The 18091-nt window shown below is 38.5% G+C and overlaps 1 protein-coding gene across 25 annotated transcripts in view; it reads right to left on the bottom strand.

Annotated features, from left to right (window-relative positions):
* Positions 1-18091, bottom strand: part of Gas2 (growth arrest specific 2) — a 133215-nt gene that overhangs the window by 57619 nt on the left and 57505 nt on the right. For 13 of the 25 annotated variants that reach the window (XM_006540625.4, XM_006540624.4, XM_030242139.1 and 10 more), the window contains 2 exons: positions 10843-10984; positions 770-833 (listed from right to left, as the gene is read on the bottom strand). In XM_006540625.4, the coding sequence (XP_006540688.1) occupies positions 770-833; positions 10843-10984 (206 nt within the window). Of the gene's footprint in view, positions 1-769; positions 834-10842; positions 10985-14781; positions 14863-18091 lie in introns of all 25 variants that reach the window. The other 12 variants (XM_006540620.4, XM_011250797.3, XM_011250796.3 and 9 more) reach the window with 1 other exon arrangement.

The following is an 18091-nucleotide window of genomic DNA, read 5'->3' as shown; positions in this document are numbered from 1 at the left end:
GAACAAAGGGGGCTGGAGAAATAATAGCTAAGTAATTAAGGGCAAGTACTTCTTTGATAGAGTACCCACATAGCTGCCTATAACCTCAATTCCAGGAACTCTGACAAGCTCCTCTGGCCTCTGCAGGTACCTGCACAAACATTCACAGACCTTCACATAGACTTAGATGCATATACTTAAAAAAAATTATAAAACCCAGTCTCTCTGTTAAAAACATAGATAATTATATAAAAATTAGCCCCATTCAATCCAAAAGTAAAAACTCTGAGGAGTTAAAATTGATAAGAGAATTTAGAAAATATGAAAGTGGAAGACTAAAATTATTAAACAGAAAACAAGGGATGAAAGAGAAGGAAATAAGAGAGAACAGATTTCCCATTGAGTAAACTGTCCCTTAAAGTGTCAAGCAGGGACCTGCAGAGATGACTAAGTGGCTATAAGTGCTTCCTATTTTTCCATAGGATCCACACTGGGCATATCACAGGCCCATATACAGACAAGGAGGCACACAATATCTAATATCTACAGAAGCTTTGAAGGCACGAAAGAAAATGCATTTCATTTAAGGATATCAATGACAAAGACTGTCCTGGCCACATGATGCATTGTTGACAATAGTAGAGGCATACTTTTAACTATGGCTCTCTCCATATGATCCAAGCAATTTCATTTGCTAAATGGTTTCTCAGCATCTCAACAGTGAGAAGCCAGCATGTGTTTGCTGCCTGAGGCTGAGATGTCCCTGTGTCTTGACATAGGTCTTACCTACCTGGCTGCAATCCGACCAAGCTCTAGCAAACAGAGACACACTTCTCGGGGCTGCTTATGCAGAACTGGAAGAGAAGACAGACATAAACACGTTTACAATAAAAAATACTGTAAAGTATCTTTGAGGGACAGGCTTACCAGTGACCCTCCTGTTGCCCTCACAGTCAGAGCTGAGCTACCTTTCACTCTGCCATTCAGAAAGCTCATCCCAAACTCATCAACTGAAGATGCACAGTACTTCTAGGAACTCCAGCCACACTGTATCCCAAACCCCACTGATCCAGTGAACTCTCACTGTAAAAACATTGACTTCAATTAGTTAACATTAGTAAGTCCATGTTTGATACACATGGAGTAGTAACTATGATAGAAGTAAGATAATTAAACATATCACATACAAACTATGCAATAAGGATTAACCTTTTGAATATACTGTGTACACTCCTGATTTTTATATAAGATTGAATAAAATTTATAGGATAAAATTTATAAACTACAATTCTTTGTTTACCTCCAAATAAAGGCATTTGTCAAATCAGACCTACAATTTGATGTTCTCTGCTTATCAATCATTGATAATTTAGAAAAAGACACATTCTACTGACTGGATTCTTAAGACGTGTGTATAAAAAAGGTACCATCAGCCAACAGATGATGCAGCCAGCTGATGAGAAGCGTTTGAGTTGCTATTCCTGAATTATATGACACTACTGCATAGTGAAGCTTTTCCGTGAATCGTCTAGGGCAGATCACTGCAGACAAGACATACTTGCACTGCTGAGCCAATGAGAGGAGCGCATGTTGCTTGTTCTATCCTAATCTAAATTGGGGCAATTAAAAAATATTATATTCAATATCAAATAAATCAATAATGTAACAAATCTTTTCATGGAGAAAAGTCCTCACAAAGATATTATTCTAATAAGATAAAATAATATTTATTGATAAGAAAAATAGAAATTTTGTTCTAATTCATAAAGCTAGAATTATATAATAATTCAAGTTCCACTCTCTCTCTATTCACTCTAAATATTCTAATTTCCTGTCTCCACTCATTACAGGATAAAAATATTTAGTCTAATGATAACAATAGGATTTGCTTAGGGTAGATCTGAGTACTAAACAAATTTGTATCTTGACTACTAAAATTTGTGATTTCATTTGGTTCGACAGACATTCAAATTAAGTATCATTAATAGTTTGGTTATAAAATGTCACTTTTAAACTTAAAATCAGAAATGCTTTCTAAAAGCATAATTGATAATAGAAATCCTGAATTGAAAAATATTCCCATTCCCAATAAGCAATGGAGCTTTAGCTGTCCAGTGGGGAATTATTATAGAACCATCTAAGGGAGCCTTGAATAGTTTCTAATTAGATAAATATTCTTTACATAAATGTCTTTATGCTCCAGCTACAAATATGTCGGCTGGCTATGGCAAGGATGGCAGTCACCTCATAAAGGTTAATTTAATGTGTTGTTCAATTAACTTTAATTCAGTGACTGGGGCATATGGCATTACACAGATAGCAATATCAAACAGAGGACAACATTGAATAGCACAGAAACAGAACCAAGAGACTGAAACCATCAATTTCTTCATATCCTAACTGTTTAGGACATGGTACTAAAATTAAACATGGAGTTTTGAGTGGGAGGAAGAAGAGATGGAAGTGAGGAAAGGAAGATGTTTTGATGCCTGCTGCTTCCCTCTTCTTCAGTGAGAGCTGTGTGAAGGAGGTCCAATGTCACTCACTTATAGATGGAAACATCAAAATACTAGTGGTCAGAGTGAGTCCACTTGCAGGCGATGACGGACCGTTAAACAGCAACACCTGACACACTATCATGAGATTTTAGCCAAATGAGTACAGGAATTCTGATGAATTGGTATGAGAATCTAGTGGTGTGGAGGCCAGACTACTACACAGAAAATTAAATGTGCTCTGAAGACAAATGACGGGGAAATTTGGTAAGAGGGATGCACAGTAATTACTCATCTCTTGCTTTCTTCATTTGCCAAAGTAAAACATTTTGCATACCAAGCTCAAATGTTGACTCAATGCAGACATGTCAGAAAATCAGTTGAACAAAGTAGAGTAAGCTCAAGGTCCCCATCATCATTCTAACAGAACTGACCCAGAGACTCTAACAGAAACAAAACTGTCTGAGATGGGAGAGGGATAAGGAGATGAAAAGCAAAGAATGACAGTGATGTACATGTGTGCCAATGCCTTTTGTACACAATATTAAATGTCAATGTAACACAGGAAAAAAACCAGAACATTTTTAGGAAGAATTTCACAAAAGACTGAATTTCAATGTCAAATTTTATGGAATTATTATCCTTTATATAGTAATAATAAAATTGCTTCAAATCTTTATAGTTGTAAATTATTGTCTTTTGTCATTCATAGCCTTCCAAATATTGATTAGACTCTGACAAAAATGGCCAGAAAGAAAACCAGACAAAGCAAATACAGTGAATGATGAGTAGCAGACCTGACCGATACATTGCGTTGCACATTGTAAGAGAGTCTTCACTACACGATTTCTCCACCATGTTATGTGTAGAATACTAAGCATGATAACAGTCTGGTGGGGTGGGTTATGATGAACAAGCAAGAAACATGAAATTGCTAAGCAGTTTTAGAAATGATAAGAATTTAGCTTAGTTAAATGCTTATTTAGTAAGCAAAAATTACTTTTAGCATACTGTTTGTAAAAGTGGATTTAGAACCCTTAAATGGCATAATGTGTGTATAAGACACAGGAGTCTGCCTTGACTTGAAGGGAACAAGCTATGGGTGTGGATCCAAACTGCAAAGATGCAGGCATGAGTGTGAGGACTCATGGGACTGATCTGTGTTGGATGGGGAAGTAAGTCTGTGTATTCTCACACTGCCTATCTCATAACACCCCTGTAGTGAATGGGTAAAATACTACTATACTAAGCACAGTACTTAGCACTCAGGAAACACTGGCCTAATGGTATCTCTCCTTTTTATTATTACATTTTTTATTGTTATTAGTGATTTGCCTAGGAAGATTAACTTCATTTGTTTGAGTTAATTAATGTTAATCACATTTGTTTGTTCCCATGATCATCTTATTGCAACCTTGTAGTGAACCAGTGATAAGATTCTTGGGCTAGAGAAATGCCTCAGCCATTAAGATCACTGGCTGCTCTTCCAGAGAACATGGCTTCAATTCCCAGCACCCACATGGCAGTTCACAACCATATGTTACCCCAGTTCCAGGGAATATATCACCCTCACACAGACATGTATATAGGCGAAAACCAATGCACATAAAATTAAAGAAAAAAGAAAAAATACTCTAGAATGAAAAAAAAAAGCCACTGCATACTTGGGAAATGCTAATTTAGAGCATCCTATAACAATGAGTATTTTTAATATTACAGGGCAATATACTTTATGGGCTGATATACATATAGTTTGGCTATTATAAGTTTATAGTAGATTTAAATTTAAATAAAAATTACATTTATACACGAGTTGTGTTTAAGACCTAAACACATTGACATTGGTTTCCTGAAAATAAAGCAATTTAGTGGAGTCCCATCTTCAATAATTAATCTGGTAGTATTAGGTGCATGCATACAAATAATACACAGGCAGTCCCCACATATACCGTCACGCACGAGGGAAGCACTGTAAGATGGAATAAATATAGTGAAGTTCAATGGACAAATTGCAAGGAGACAGGTTTCCTTTCTCCTGAACATAGTACTAAGAATTGTGGTCAGGGCAAGTGTAGCGAGTTGGTTTTATTTGCAGTTACTTATTTTCCTTTAACTTAAAACTAGTTCTATACAACTTCTAAATCCATTCAAAGTATTCATTCCGATAAGGGGTACAGTATGTAGAGGTGAAAAAAAATGAAGTCAAATCTTAGCTATCACTTGGGAGTTGTAAAATGTGGTCACAAATGTTTCAATTCTCCTGACACAAGCTTTTGTTTGTGCAGTGACGTTGACTGGCAGACTACAAGGGGTAGCTTATGTGCTGAGCTTAGCTGCCCTTGATGAACACAGAAATGCAACCATCAAACCTGAGCCAATGTAGAGCCCACCCTGGAAAGGCACAGAGCTGCCCAGTATCTTTTCAACCAACCCGGATTCTTTAAAGTCCCTGAACCTGTCACGCAGTAAGCTACTCAACCGTCTTCACAAACCGAGTCTTATTCTCCTGGACATTTCCTAGACACTGTGCAGACAGCCAGTTCTGAAAAGGCATGGCTGAATTTCTAAGTAAAAGCTGACTTGGGGACAGTTATAAACACCTGAAGTCCCAGCACTTAGAGGTGGAAGCTGGAGAGTCAGGAACCCAAATTAGCCTTAGCTACATAATGAGTTTCCCTGGGTTGGCCTGCACTGTTTGAGACCATTCTCAAGAAACAGATAAAAAGAACAAAAATAAACAAAACATATTAAAGACATGAATTAAGATGCTTAAGTATATTTTTTTTAAGTAAAAGAAGCTTCTTTTAAAAAAATCTAAAACAAAAGCCGGGCGTGGTGGCGCACGCCTTTAAAGCACTTGGGAGGCAGAGGCAGGCGGATTTCTGAGTTCGAGGCCAGCCTGGTCTACAAAGTGAGTGCCAGGACAGCCAGGACTACACAGAGAAACCCTGTCTCGAAAAACAAACAAAACAAAACAAAACAAAACAAAACAATGTAAAACAAAATAACCCTGGAGAAAAGGCCAATGAATACAAACACCACATGGTGCTGAGTCAGTAACTTGGCACTGCTATCCTGCATTAATCCTAACACCTCGCAAATAAGGATATTCATAGCAATAAACTAATAGCAATACTGACTTGATCTAACCCAGAGACATAGTCTTACAGTTTCAATACAGACAAAAACAGGAACAAGAACAGGGCATATCACACGAGGGATGCAGGCAGCAAGTATTGTTTTCTGATGCAGCGAGTGACCAGGCAGGAGAGGCTTGGGACTCCAGAGTCCATCTTACTTTAGTGAGGCCAGAGATTTGCTATGGAGAATGTCTGGAACCATAGATCATGGGCTCTGTGAAAAACCCTGCCCAGTCACAATGCTGCATGGAAAGAACAGAAATCACACAACAAGCACAGGCACAGAATTAAAAAGGGTGGCAGTCACATGAGTCACACAGTGCATGCTACACAGCAGACAGCAAACCCGTTTCTTGGTGGGCAGATTCGTTCTCTGAGAAACAGATGGATAGTCATTGCGCTCCAGGTCCTACAATCAGTCAACAACATGTTGATATTGACACCAGTACTGCAAGCGATCTGTGTGCTTTTAGTTTCCCTGACCCTCCCCTCTACCTCCCAGATAATAAAAATGAGTACCAACAGACAAAATCAAACATGTCACTGGGAGGAAAAGCTAACATATTCTCAACGAGTTTTCTTTTGTTAGCTGCATGTACTCCTTATAAATAAATGCATCACTATTCAGAAAAATAAACATTAAAAGCCTTAGAAAAATCACGTAAGAGCATCAGTTTATAACATATTTTTAAAGTATTTTAAACTGGGAATAAATCAAATATTTCTGACTTTAAAGTACAACAAGAGTTACATAAAAATAACCAATGTCATTTTAAAGGTGGTTAAAATATCTAAATTGACATCTGAAAACATGTCAATTACTGACGGAAGGATCATTGACAAATATAGTCTAACAATCTTTATGTAATTCTTTTGAAATAAACATAAATATTTTACTGCTTTCTAACCTGTTTTTTATTCCATGTTTTAAAATTCACTAGGATAATAAATGGAGAAGTATTTTGATACTAGGCTTATGGACGGTACATGTTTACATTCAAAGAACTATCTCTGGCACTCTATTCATGGGAAGCACAGGCACAATCATGGAGAAAGCATCCACAAAGGCCAGCCAGCATCTATGGGATGGACCAGCTAGGTTGGGGGAGCTAGCACACGGACACAGTCAGAGCTACAGCTGCACAGGGTGTGCAGAAACACAGCCTTGGTGGCAGGGCTCCTCGAAGTCCTGTCGCCTGAACTCCATAGCCTCAGAGTCAAACAGCTTCCATAATATGCTGGTGTATGAACGGTCAGTAAAGGGGCCTCTGTGTCAATCACTCTAATTCCTGCCTAAGATGCACTAAGCAAGTTCTCCATGTCTCCAACTACATGCTGTAAAACCATTTACTACCTAGCTTGCTAGCAACTGAAGACTATTAGAGCCTAACTACTCTCCATTCTTCTTTCATAGTCTGGGCATGACCTTTATTGTTACATACATATACAGCCAGATCTAATGTTCACCTCATGCCTTATATCCCCATTCCTTTCCTAGTCTCAAGAATATGAGTTTAATTTTGACATCTACAGACAATGGCAGCTTGTTGAAAATAACTTCGAATGCCAGGGATATGTATTTTTACCTTTTTAATGTCTCAGTGGACATTGGGATTTCCATCTTTTATAATTTCCTTCAGAGAAATCAGTAGAAATTTTAAAAATCCATTAATGTATACAACTTTATCTAAAGACCATGCTAAATTTCTTCAGTAATATACTCAGGAATCCTACATGCAGGTTTTTTTAACGTCTCTTTTATTATTTTGGATAATATTCACTTATTACCACTGGTGAAGTGTTGGAAACCTTGTGCCAGCATACTCTGTGATTTTATATCTCAGTTTACTTGTTAACTTAGTCTTTTATCAGTACACTACTCATGGCCTTTGTCCCAGTTTTGCTTTGCTCATTTTTGAAGCAATATTTGAGTACAGTTATATCTTATTATCTAAAAACTGACATTTGCAGGAGAAAATTCTCTCTCAGATTCTCAGAGTTAACATAGGCGAAGGGTTGTATTTCATATATATAAAGCCAGCATTTGGGAGGCTGAGACAGAAGGATCAAGAGCTCAAGGTTATTCTCAGCTACAAGGCAAGTTCAAAGCCAACTTGAGGCTCTTTGAGGCTCTGATAATAATAATAATAATAATAATAATAATAATAATGATGATAGGATGGCCTGCAGCTCACACCCTGTTTGTCCTATGTGTTGTACAATATTCTCTTCCAAGAATCAGAAATGTAACCAACATGAGAGACACCTGGAGCTGCCACACGTCCATTTCACCCTAAATGCCCCACCACTCACACTTGGGGATTTCTTGACATTTGCTGTGGTGGAGAGAGAACAGATTGAGTCAGCTGTGAGCAGTGGAGAACTTCTGAAAAATAACTGCAGTGACAGGGCTGCCGCGCAGGGCCGATCCTAGCTGCCTCCGAGAGAAGGCGGCTTCCTGTGTGCCCTCTGAGCAGCACGGACAGAAGCCTTTTCACATGGGCAGCACTGTGATCTAGTTTATCACTCACTTAAACACATCCCCCCCCCCCCTCCATCCCATCGAGGCATCTTTTTACTTTGCTTTCTGTTCAAAACACTGGTACACAAAGGATGTTTTTCACTGAGCACCACTGAAATGAAATCTTGAGGTAGGAAAAAAAGAAAGAAAGAAAAAGAAAATCCTTGCCCTAAATTCCCTTTCAAAGGTGAACGTGAAAGACATCAAGCAGAGCACACAGCACTATTGTGGAAAAGTCCAAGGCCAAGGCCAGCAGCTTGGCTCTGCTGCCTCCTCAACACAGAGCATAATAAAAACACCCAGAGAGAAAGGGCTCCTCTGGGAAATGAGATTTCTCTTTGTCCTTCCTCTTTATTGTCATTAATATCCATGGGCCCAGCTGTTTCCTTTCTCCAACTAATCCTAAATCAATGCTATAATATTGACCCTTTTTTCTGGATCCCCGGGGCCTATAATACATCTCCTTCTACCCACTCTGAGCCCCAGAAATTTCAAATATATTTTTAATTGAGCAGCAAAACAGAAAGCCTGATTATCAGGCTTAGTTTGGTACTGATCTTAAAAATAGTTTTTAAATTTGAAAAGGCTTGAAATTTTAGATGTACTGAATCTGCTTGGATATTTAAGCACCTTTTAATTTAAATTTGTATAAGATACAAAAGATATTAAAAAAACAAATGTTTAAGGAACAGACTATGAAATAAATTTTATATATAATTATCATGAACTTTCTTTTCATAATGCCACCTTCTTTTATAAACAGAAAGATATAGGATACAGGCTATCTAATTTTTCTTTACATAACTATACAGTTGCATAGCAAGGTCATGAGAAAAATTGCTTTAGTGTCTACAGTTTCAGTATAAAATGTATTATTTATGACTTGAATTGAATCGAGTGTTTCAGAACGTAAAGACAGCAAAAATGTGAATTGCAGTGGTATTTCCTGGGAGGAATCTGGCACCACATTGACTTCTGCTAAACTCTATTGAAAGTCCTATTAGTCCAGGCAACAAAATAACTCACAGACTCAGAGAAAACCAAAACAAGGCCACAGAGATATTCAGAGCTATTTGTAGCCCATTTGGTTTTTTACTGTAAGTGAAAAAAATATATAGATTTAATGGAAGTCTGTACAGTAAACAACCTTATAAATTAATGAAGATGCTAAAGCACTTTGGCCTATGCAGCCATTCTTTGCCAGTTCATAATTTGAAGCATGAGGCTAACCATCTCCATACACAGAATGCCTTTGTCACAAATGGCATTTGACTGACTATAGCTATAGAGAGACAATGTTTGTTTTCAAACCATTCTTCTCCATTTACTTCCTATATCTTAATTCCATAGCCAGAGGCACCTAAAGGTTATAACCTATTTGTAAAGTTGCAATTGAGCTGCAGGGGAGGTAGCTTCAACAGAAGCACGCACCTGTCACCAAGAATAACCAATCAACACCCACTTGTTCAATCACCCTTCAGGGAGCATCCTCTGTACGTGCCACATTACTGTGTAATTATTCTCATTCATCCTTCTTTTAAATTTAGAATAACTTCCCTTCTCTGCTGAGGAATTTCGCATTTGGTGACCATCTTTTTTACATCTCATTCCCTCACCTTGGAACAGATACAAATGAGCTTAGCATGGGAAATGTTAAGTTCCCACTGTCACTGTGAGTTGCTGGGTTTATCAGAGAAATGCTATTATCCAAAACTCAGGGACAAAGGCCCTATTAACTATTTGGAAGGTAGTTATGTGCTTATTCCCCTGAAGGATGTTTGGCTGATTTTAAGGTTAATATTTGGTATTATATGATTTGGTAAATTGATTTTTAAAGCCTTAGACAAAAAGGCCAAAGCTTTTCCTTTTCCCATTAGATGTTCGCATTATTCACTTTGTTATACTTTGCTGGGGCTGATTTAGTTCCAATATTCTCCACATTAGAATTACATTTCAGGGAACTTCTGCAGCTAGAATTACATTGCAGGGGCCTTCTGCAGCTAGAATGACATTTCAGGGGACCTCTGCAGTAAGCTTGAACATTTATTACCAGAGTGCCAGTCAGTGTGGAACCACTCACTAGTTCAATATATCATATATTTCCTTCCAAGCAATTAAGACTCTCAGTGTGTGGTCTGGAAATGGAGTTGCCAAAATTTAATCAGAAGACAAAAACCTCAGGAAACAGCAATCTGGGAAGGTATTTTCTCTGAGATGTCTGTCTTCTCTGTTACTTTAATATCCACTATGCATACCTAATTTTTTAACACAAAACCAGTTAAATACATAAACCAGTAAACTCCAGTTTCAACAAACACAGAACTGAAATTTTCACCCTTCCCAGAGGTGGCAACACATGTCCTCTCTGGGTGGGACATGAATTACCCTCCGAGCATGGATTATAGCTTGGTGCAGAAGCTCAGCTCTGCACACTCCAATTTCCCATTCATTGATGGCACTCAGTTCTGGCTGCAAATTGCTCTGCAACTTCTACCACTGTAGTTTATGAACCAGGTGACCAGAAGTAAGACAGCAGGTGCATTTTTCTACCTTGACCTGGTAAAGTTACAATTGCAAGATTTCAATTTACTTCGACTTCTTTAAAATAATCTGAAAAATGACAGCACACAAAAACTGTGGGCAAATACCCTAGGAGAAAAGTTAGTGATGATACCATGAGATTCAAAGTCTTAAAGAAAGTACATACCCAGGCCTTCAGATTCAAAAAGACATGTTTCATCAACTCCCAAATCTCGGCACCAGGATAGGAAATTGGCTGTGTTGTCTCGGGCAAAAAAGGAGCCCGAGGGTGCACTGGCTTTGCAAGGAATCTTCTTCAGTGGTAGGGTCTAGAAAATAAAGAGATTTCAGTCTGCAGAGATGCTAGGCAAGTCATTTCAGAGAAACATTAAAAATACACTTATGCTTTCAACAAGATGCTTTGAAATTTATCTCACATCAAGAAATATGTTTGCTAAGAACAAAGAAGAATGTAATGTTATAAAAACCCAGGATATTCCGAACTTCTGGGCTAATATTCACTTATCAGTGAGTACATACCATGAGTGTTCATTTGAGATTGGGTTACCTCACTCAGGATGACTTTTTCTAGTTCCTTCAATTTACCCAAGAACTTCATGAATTCATCATTTTTAATAGCTGAGTAGTACTCCATTGTGTAAATGTACCACATTTTCTGTATCCATTCCTTTGTTGAAGGACATCTGGGTTCTTTCCATCTTCTGGCTATTATAAAAAAGTCTGCTATGAACACAGTGGAGCATGTGTCCTTACTACATGTTGGAGCATCTTCTGGGTATATGCCCAGGGAGTGGCATAGCTGGTTCCTCAGGTAGTACTATATACAACTTTCTGAAAAATCACCACAAATTGATTTCCAAAGTGGTTGTACCAGCTTGCAATCCCACCAGCAATGCAGGAGTGTTCCTCTTTCTCCATATACTTGCCAAAATCTGCTGTCACCTGAGTTTTTGACCTTAGCCATTCTGGCTGGTATGAGGTGGAATCTCAGGGTTGTTTGGATTTGCATTTACCTGTTGACTAGTTTGGAATACCCAAGATACAATTCATAGACCACATGAAGCTCAAGAAGGAAGAGTGGATACTTCAGTCCTTCTTAGAAGAGAAAACAAAATACCCATGGGAGGAGATACTGAGACAAAGTTTGGAGCAGAAACTGAAGGAAAGGCCAACCAGAGACTGTCCCACCTGGGGATCCATCCCATATATAGTTACCAAACCCAGACACTATTGTGGATGCCAACAAGTGCTTGCTGACAGGAGCCTGATATAGCTGTCTCCTGGGAGGCTCTGCCAGTGTCTGAAAAATACAGAAGTAGAGGCTCACAGCCATCCATTGGGCTGAGCATAGGGTCCCCAATGGAGGAGCTAGAGAAAGGACCTAAGGAGCTGAAGGGATTTGCAGCCCCATAGGAGGAACAATAATATGAACCAACCAGTACCCTCCCCCCGCCCCAGAGCTCCCAGGGACTAAACCACCAAACAAAGAGTACACATGTAGGGACTCATGGCTCCAGTCGCTATGTAGCAGAGGCTGGCCTTGTGGGACATCAATAAGAGGAGAGGCCCTTGGTCTTGTGAAGGCTTAATGCCCCAGTACAGGGGAATGCCAGGACAGGGAAGCAGGAGTAGGTGGGTTAGTGAGCAGGAGGAAAGGGGATGGGATGGGTGGGCTTTAGAGGGGAAATGAGGAAAGGGGATAAAATATGAAATGTAAATAAAGAAAATACATAATAATTTAAAAAAGAGAAAAAAAAAAAAACCAGGGGATTGAACCTCTATGTGGCTGACACACATTCTCATTTCAAGAATACCCACTAGTAAACGCACATGAGGCCCGTTCCCTATGCCGATTGATTTTTCTTTTCTTCTCTGATTACTTTGGCTTTTTCTTTCATCCAAATAACATATTAGTCTTCTTAAAAACGTACGTAAAATATGTTTTTCATATCAATATTACAAAGGAGATGAATGTGTCCTACGACACAAGCAGATATAGCATCAAGTTCACAAAATACAGAGAGTGTGCACAAGCTGAAACAAAAAAGCAGCAGAAGACATCTGGACCTCACACCTCTCCAACACCAGACCCAAGACAATATCCTAAAGGTCCTTAAAGATACAATCCATGGTAATCCTTCCAGGCACCTTTCATTTAGACATATAGTACAGCCTGACCATATAGAAATAATTCATGTCTGGAATTGATGTTTACCTTTAACAGTATTAACGTTACATCACTTCACTTTGGACATCAGAGGAAATACTTAGGATACGGGTGCATGTGAACGTAGAAGACAATCCTGATAAATGAAAATGTTTCCCTAGAGTCTTAGCCAGGAACTTCTGCTTGGCACCACAGCAAGTGCTACAGGCTTTTCCTTTAACAGAGCAGAACCAGTTCCCAAGCACTACTCAAAGCCAAGGAACTCATGTGATGTTAAGGCCCGAGTCAAGGATTTGGTAGAAGTGAGCTGTGTAACACCTTGCTGGAAAAGCAGAAAGATCAATGGAGACTAATTGTTGATTTAGATTCAGATCTAGGCATGTCCTGTACTCACAGGAAAAGCAACGAGCTGTGGGTTGCTGAGCTCACTTACAGGGCATTATAATACAACCAAATGGTGGCCTGATTGAGTTAGTGAAGTTTACACAGTTCTTCACAAGAAGAAGTTCTGTGGCTACAGAGTAAGAAATGTCTGTTGCTATGTCTTGGATGGGCCTGCTATCTGAGAGGCACGTCTTTCCATTGAAGATTAAAGTTAACATGGAATATACACCTCTGACATTTTTACATTAATACTCAAGTATGCATATGTTTTAGGCACTGTAAGTATATCAAATTACATATATGCATATATGCACACACACACACGCGCGCACACACACACACACACACACACACACACACACACACACACACCTATTTTATATATGGACCTGCCTACATGGTAACCAACTACTCTTTTTGCTTTTATTAGTATGTGGTAATTGTATAAAACATTGAGTTGCAGTGTGACATCATCATGCATGCACATAACTCTTGACCACATTCACATTAGGCACTGCCCTGTCCCCTTCTCTAAGTCTAACATCTAGCACTTCATCTTCTACTCTCACATCTTCTTTACACTCTGGATATCACATGTGCAATGTGTCCTTTTGGGTTCAGCCTATTTGCTTAATATGGTGATCTCCAATCCCACCCACTTCCCTGCCAATGGCATAAACCATTCTTCTCTGTGTCTGATTCTTCACTGTATAGCTCTGTCACATTTTCTTTAATAATTCCTTTATGCTCTGGATGGGCATCTAGACTGAATCCCTCGTTGGCTACTGTGAATGACAGTAGAATAAGAGGAACTATATGGCCGTCTCTATGCTGTGCACATTCATTCCTTCCAGCGCATACCCAGGACTATTTTAACAGGCTTTGTAGTAGTTCTATTTTTAGCTTGTGAGGAATTTTCATATTGATTTCCACAGTAATCGACTGTTTTACGTTTATTGCCAATGATGTATAATTCTCCCCCACAACCTTAGCAGCATTTGGTGTTTTTTGCTACACAGTAATATCTGGTTAACTGATCTAGTTAGTTATCAGCAATGGTTTTCAAAGAAATGCTTGCACATATGAGTCTCAAAAACAATTATACATATCATAGTATAATGTCTCCTTTATAAACTACTTATGGGCACCAATTTGTATTTTAAGCTTAAAATCAATACATACATGTCTTTAAGTCCAGCAATTTAGTTCTAAGAATATACACTGATTCAACAGTGACTAAGTGTAGAAAAAATAAAAACAAAACTGTCGGGAGAGATCTAGTGGAGTAACAATGTAAACACAATGTAGTTCTACATGATCATTTAAAAGGAACAAAACATACATATACTGAACCATAAATGTTCTCATAACATACTCTTAGGTAGAGAGTAGTATACATGTGTGCATTGTGGTTTTATTCTATGATACGTGTAAGTATGCATAGATGGCCCATATATGATGTTAATTTTCATATAAAATGTTACTACTCAGATTTATAAAATAAAAATTATAAATTTGTTAACAAGAATATGTATGATATTAGGCTGTAATTACCTTTGAAGAAAGGGATGAAGTAGGATTTTGAGTCATTTTTGATGTCAGATAAAATCCAGCTTCAAAATGCGGTGAATGGGGCTAGAAAATCAATTCATTTTTAAAATTTGATCAACTTAAATTCTAATAGGCACATGTGGATAATGGTTATTATATTATATAGCACATTAGATGAGAAAGCAGTGCCTTTATCTGATGTTTCATAAAATGTATGTGACCACTTATCTACTTTTCACGACAGGAGAGGTCATATTTCCATTTCTCCTAACCCTCTTCAGACAGACTATTCTCCATGTATAATAAACATACTCAATGGTACACACCAAACATTTTACTTGAATGATGAATGCCTGACATAAAAATGGAATTGTAACAGCATCAGGTTGCTTCAGCTTCAAATGGGTAATAATGACTAATCCACTCACATTGTTTGCATAACCTACCTCTGGGGACAGGGTCTTGTCCACTGTCTAACAGAACACTAGCTCTGTGATGCCCACAGTGGTAATGCCCAGGACATACTAACTTCACTACTGATCCATGGTGACATTAAGAAATAGTGACCCAGAGTCTGTAGTGTCTACTAGTGGAGGCACAGGACACATACTCATATATGGGCCTCTCAACTTAAACGTCAAAGGAAAACACCCTGACTTAGGTGACTAAGAGGATAGCATCTCCTTAGAGGTTGAGCTCGTACATAGGTCAAACTAACACACCCAGTTTCACATACATGATTTTCAGCTATCCCATTATAGCTCAAACTTGTCTTGAATTATGTATACTTCTGCATTTGGTAGTCCCCAAATTTGAGCCAATTAAGGTTAAAATGAAGAATTGTAGGGATAATCTTTTGTGCACTGTGTAAAAGCATCACCTGTCAATAAAATTATGATAGCCAATAAGCTGAGGCAAAATTAAAATGTGGGACATCTGTGTGAGAGAGGGGAACTCTAGGAAAGTCAGGCAGGAGTTTTCACCATCAAGATTCAGAGGAAGTCAAACATGTGAAATTGAGGAGAAGTAGACAGAAGTGTGGCAGACATAGAGCAGAATAAAGAGGCTAAATGAGTTACAAGCTAGTTGGAGAATCAATCAAACTTAAGGCCGAGGCATTAATTTATAAATAAATGAGCCTCTATGTGATCATCAGGGAACCTGATGAACATAGAAAAGCCCCAAATACTCTACAAAAAATTATGTATTATCTGTCACCTATTCCAGTTATTTAAAAAGTAAAGTAAGTGAAGAGGACTGAGAAAATACCATCTTTCATTCTCTTTACATTGTTAACTACAATTTTATTCCTGGCAGTTTAAATAAGATTTTTCTTTATAAAAGCTCAAGGCAGATGCCTATTCTTAACTACATTCAGTAGACATTTCAGATATAAAGCAGAAGATGATGTGGTACTGGCCAAGAAGTAATATTGTTTCTATTCCAAAAGGTACATGGAGTGTGCTGTTCAAATATGCAGGCAATAAAGTCACTTTTTCCACAGTGGAAATAACATTTCCATTTGAATCTCTGTTGCTCTCAGATTCCCTGTATACTTTATTGAAAAGTAATCTCTCTCTCTCTCTTAGTAAAAAATTTTTGCTGTCATTTAATGTATCAAAGTGTATAAATTCAAATACCATGTCACTTTAGAAAGGATAAAAATAAGGGCTGGCAAAATGGTTCCATGGGTAAAGACTCTGGCCACTAATTGTGATGATCCCCAAGTGCCACATGATGGAAGAAGAAAACCAACTCCTAAAAGTTGTTCTTTGACCTTCACATATGTACAGTAGCACATGCACACACACACACACACACACACACACACACACACACACACACATGCACACACAAACACATACAATCAAAAAAATAAATGTAACATTCTGGAGAGGTGGCTCAATGATTAAGAATACTTACTGCTCTTGCAGAGGACCAAGGTTTGGTTCCTAGCACCCACATCAAACAGCTCATATCTACCTGTCCCAGGGAATCCAATACCCTCATCTGGTCTTCATGGGCACTATAAGCATTTGGTGCACATAAAATCACACAGGCATATATACATAAATAATGAATAATCCTTAAAATAACACCAATTTTTTAAAAGGATAAAATGTGTTCTTTAAAATAAAATTACACAAGATCGTGAGAAGAAAAAAATTAGTGATGTTTGCCACTGCAGGCTTGAGGACCTTGTACGTCAACACTGACTTAATACACATTCAACTGAAAACATCGGGCTAGAATTTTAAATGACCCCTCCACTTCCTCTCTAAGACAAGTTTGATATGATACAGCTCTGGCATTTTATGCAAATTCTGCTGTGGTCAACATATTGTGATATCATGAAAAAACTCAATGAGAAGAAAATACAGAGGTTTCTGAAAGCACAGCTTGCTTGCCACAGCTTTCCGTATTTAACATAGTGAGGATAATTGCTAGTAATACCAGAGGATCCCGCAATACCTCTCCTGGGCATATATCCAGAAGATGTTCCAACTGGTAAGAAGGACACATACTCCACTATGTTCATAGCAGCCTTATTTATAATAGCCAGAAGCTGGAAAGAACCCAGATGCCCCTCAACAGAGGAATGGATACAGAAAATGTGGTACATCTACACAATGGAGTACTACTCAGCTATTAAAAAGAATGAATTTATGAAATTCCTAGGCAAATGGATGGACCTGGAGGGCATCATCCTGAGTGAGGTAACCCAATCACAAAGGAACTCACACAATATGTACCCACTGATAAGTGGATATTAGCCCAGAAACTTAGGATACCCAAGATATAAGATACAATTTGCTAAACACATGAAACTCAAGAAGAACCAAGACCAAAGTGTGGACACTTTGCCCCTTCTTAGAATTGGGAACAAAACACCCTGGAAGGAGTTACAGAGACAATGTTTGGAGCTGTGACGAAAGGATGGACCATCTAGAGACTGCCATATCCGGGGATCCATCCCATAATCAGCTTCCAAATGCTGACACCATTGCACACACTAGCAAAATTTTGCTGAAAGGACCCAGATATAGCTGTCTCTTGTGAGACTATGCCGGGGCCTAGCAAACACAGAAGTGGATGCTCACAGTCAGCTAGTGGATGGATCACAGGGCTCCCAATGGAGGAGCTAGAGAAAGTACCCAAGGAGCTAAAGGGATCTGCAACCCTATAGGTGGAACAACATTATGAACTAACCAGTACCCCGGAGCTCTTGACTCTAGCTGCATATGTATCAAAAGATGGCCTAGTCGGCCATCACTGGAAAAAGAGGCCCATTGGACATGCAAACTTTATATGC

This window comes from Mus musculus, chromosome 7 (assembly GCF_000001635.26).
Source record: "Mus musculus strain C57BL/6J chromosome 7, GRCm38.p6 C57BL/6J".
Classification (NCBI taxonomy): Eukaryota; Metazoa; Chordata; class Mammalia; order Rodentia; family Muridae; genus Mus; species Mus musculus.
This window is presented reverse-complemented; position numbering and strand designations above follow the sequence as displayed.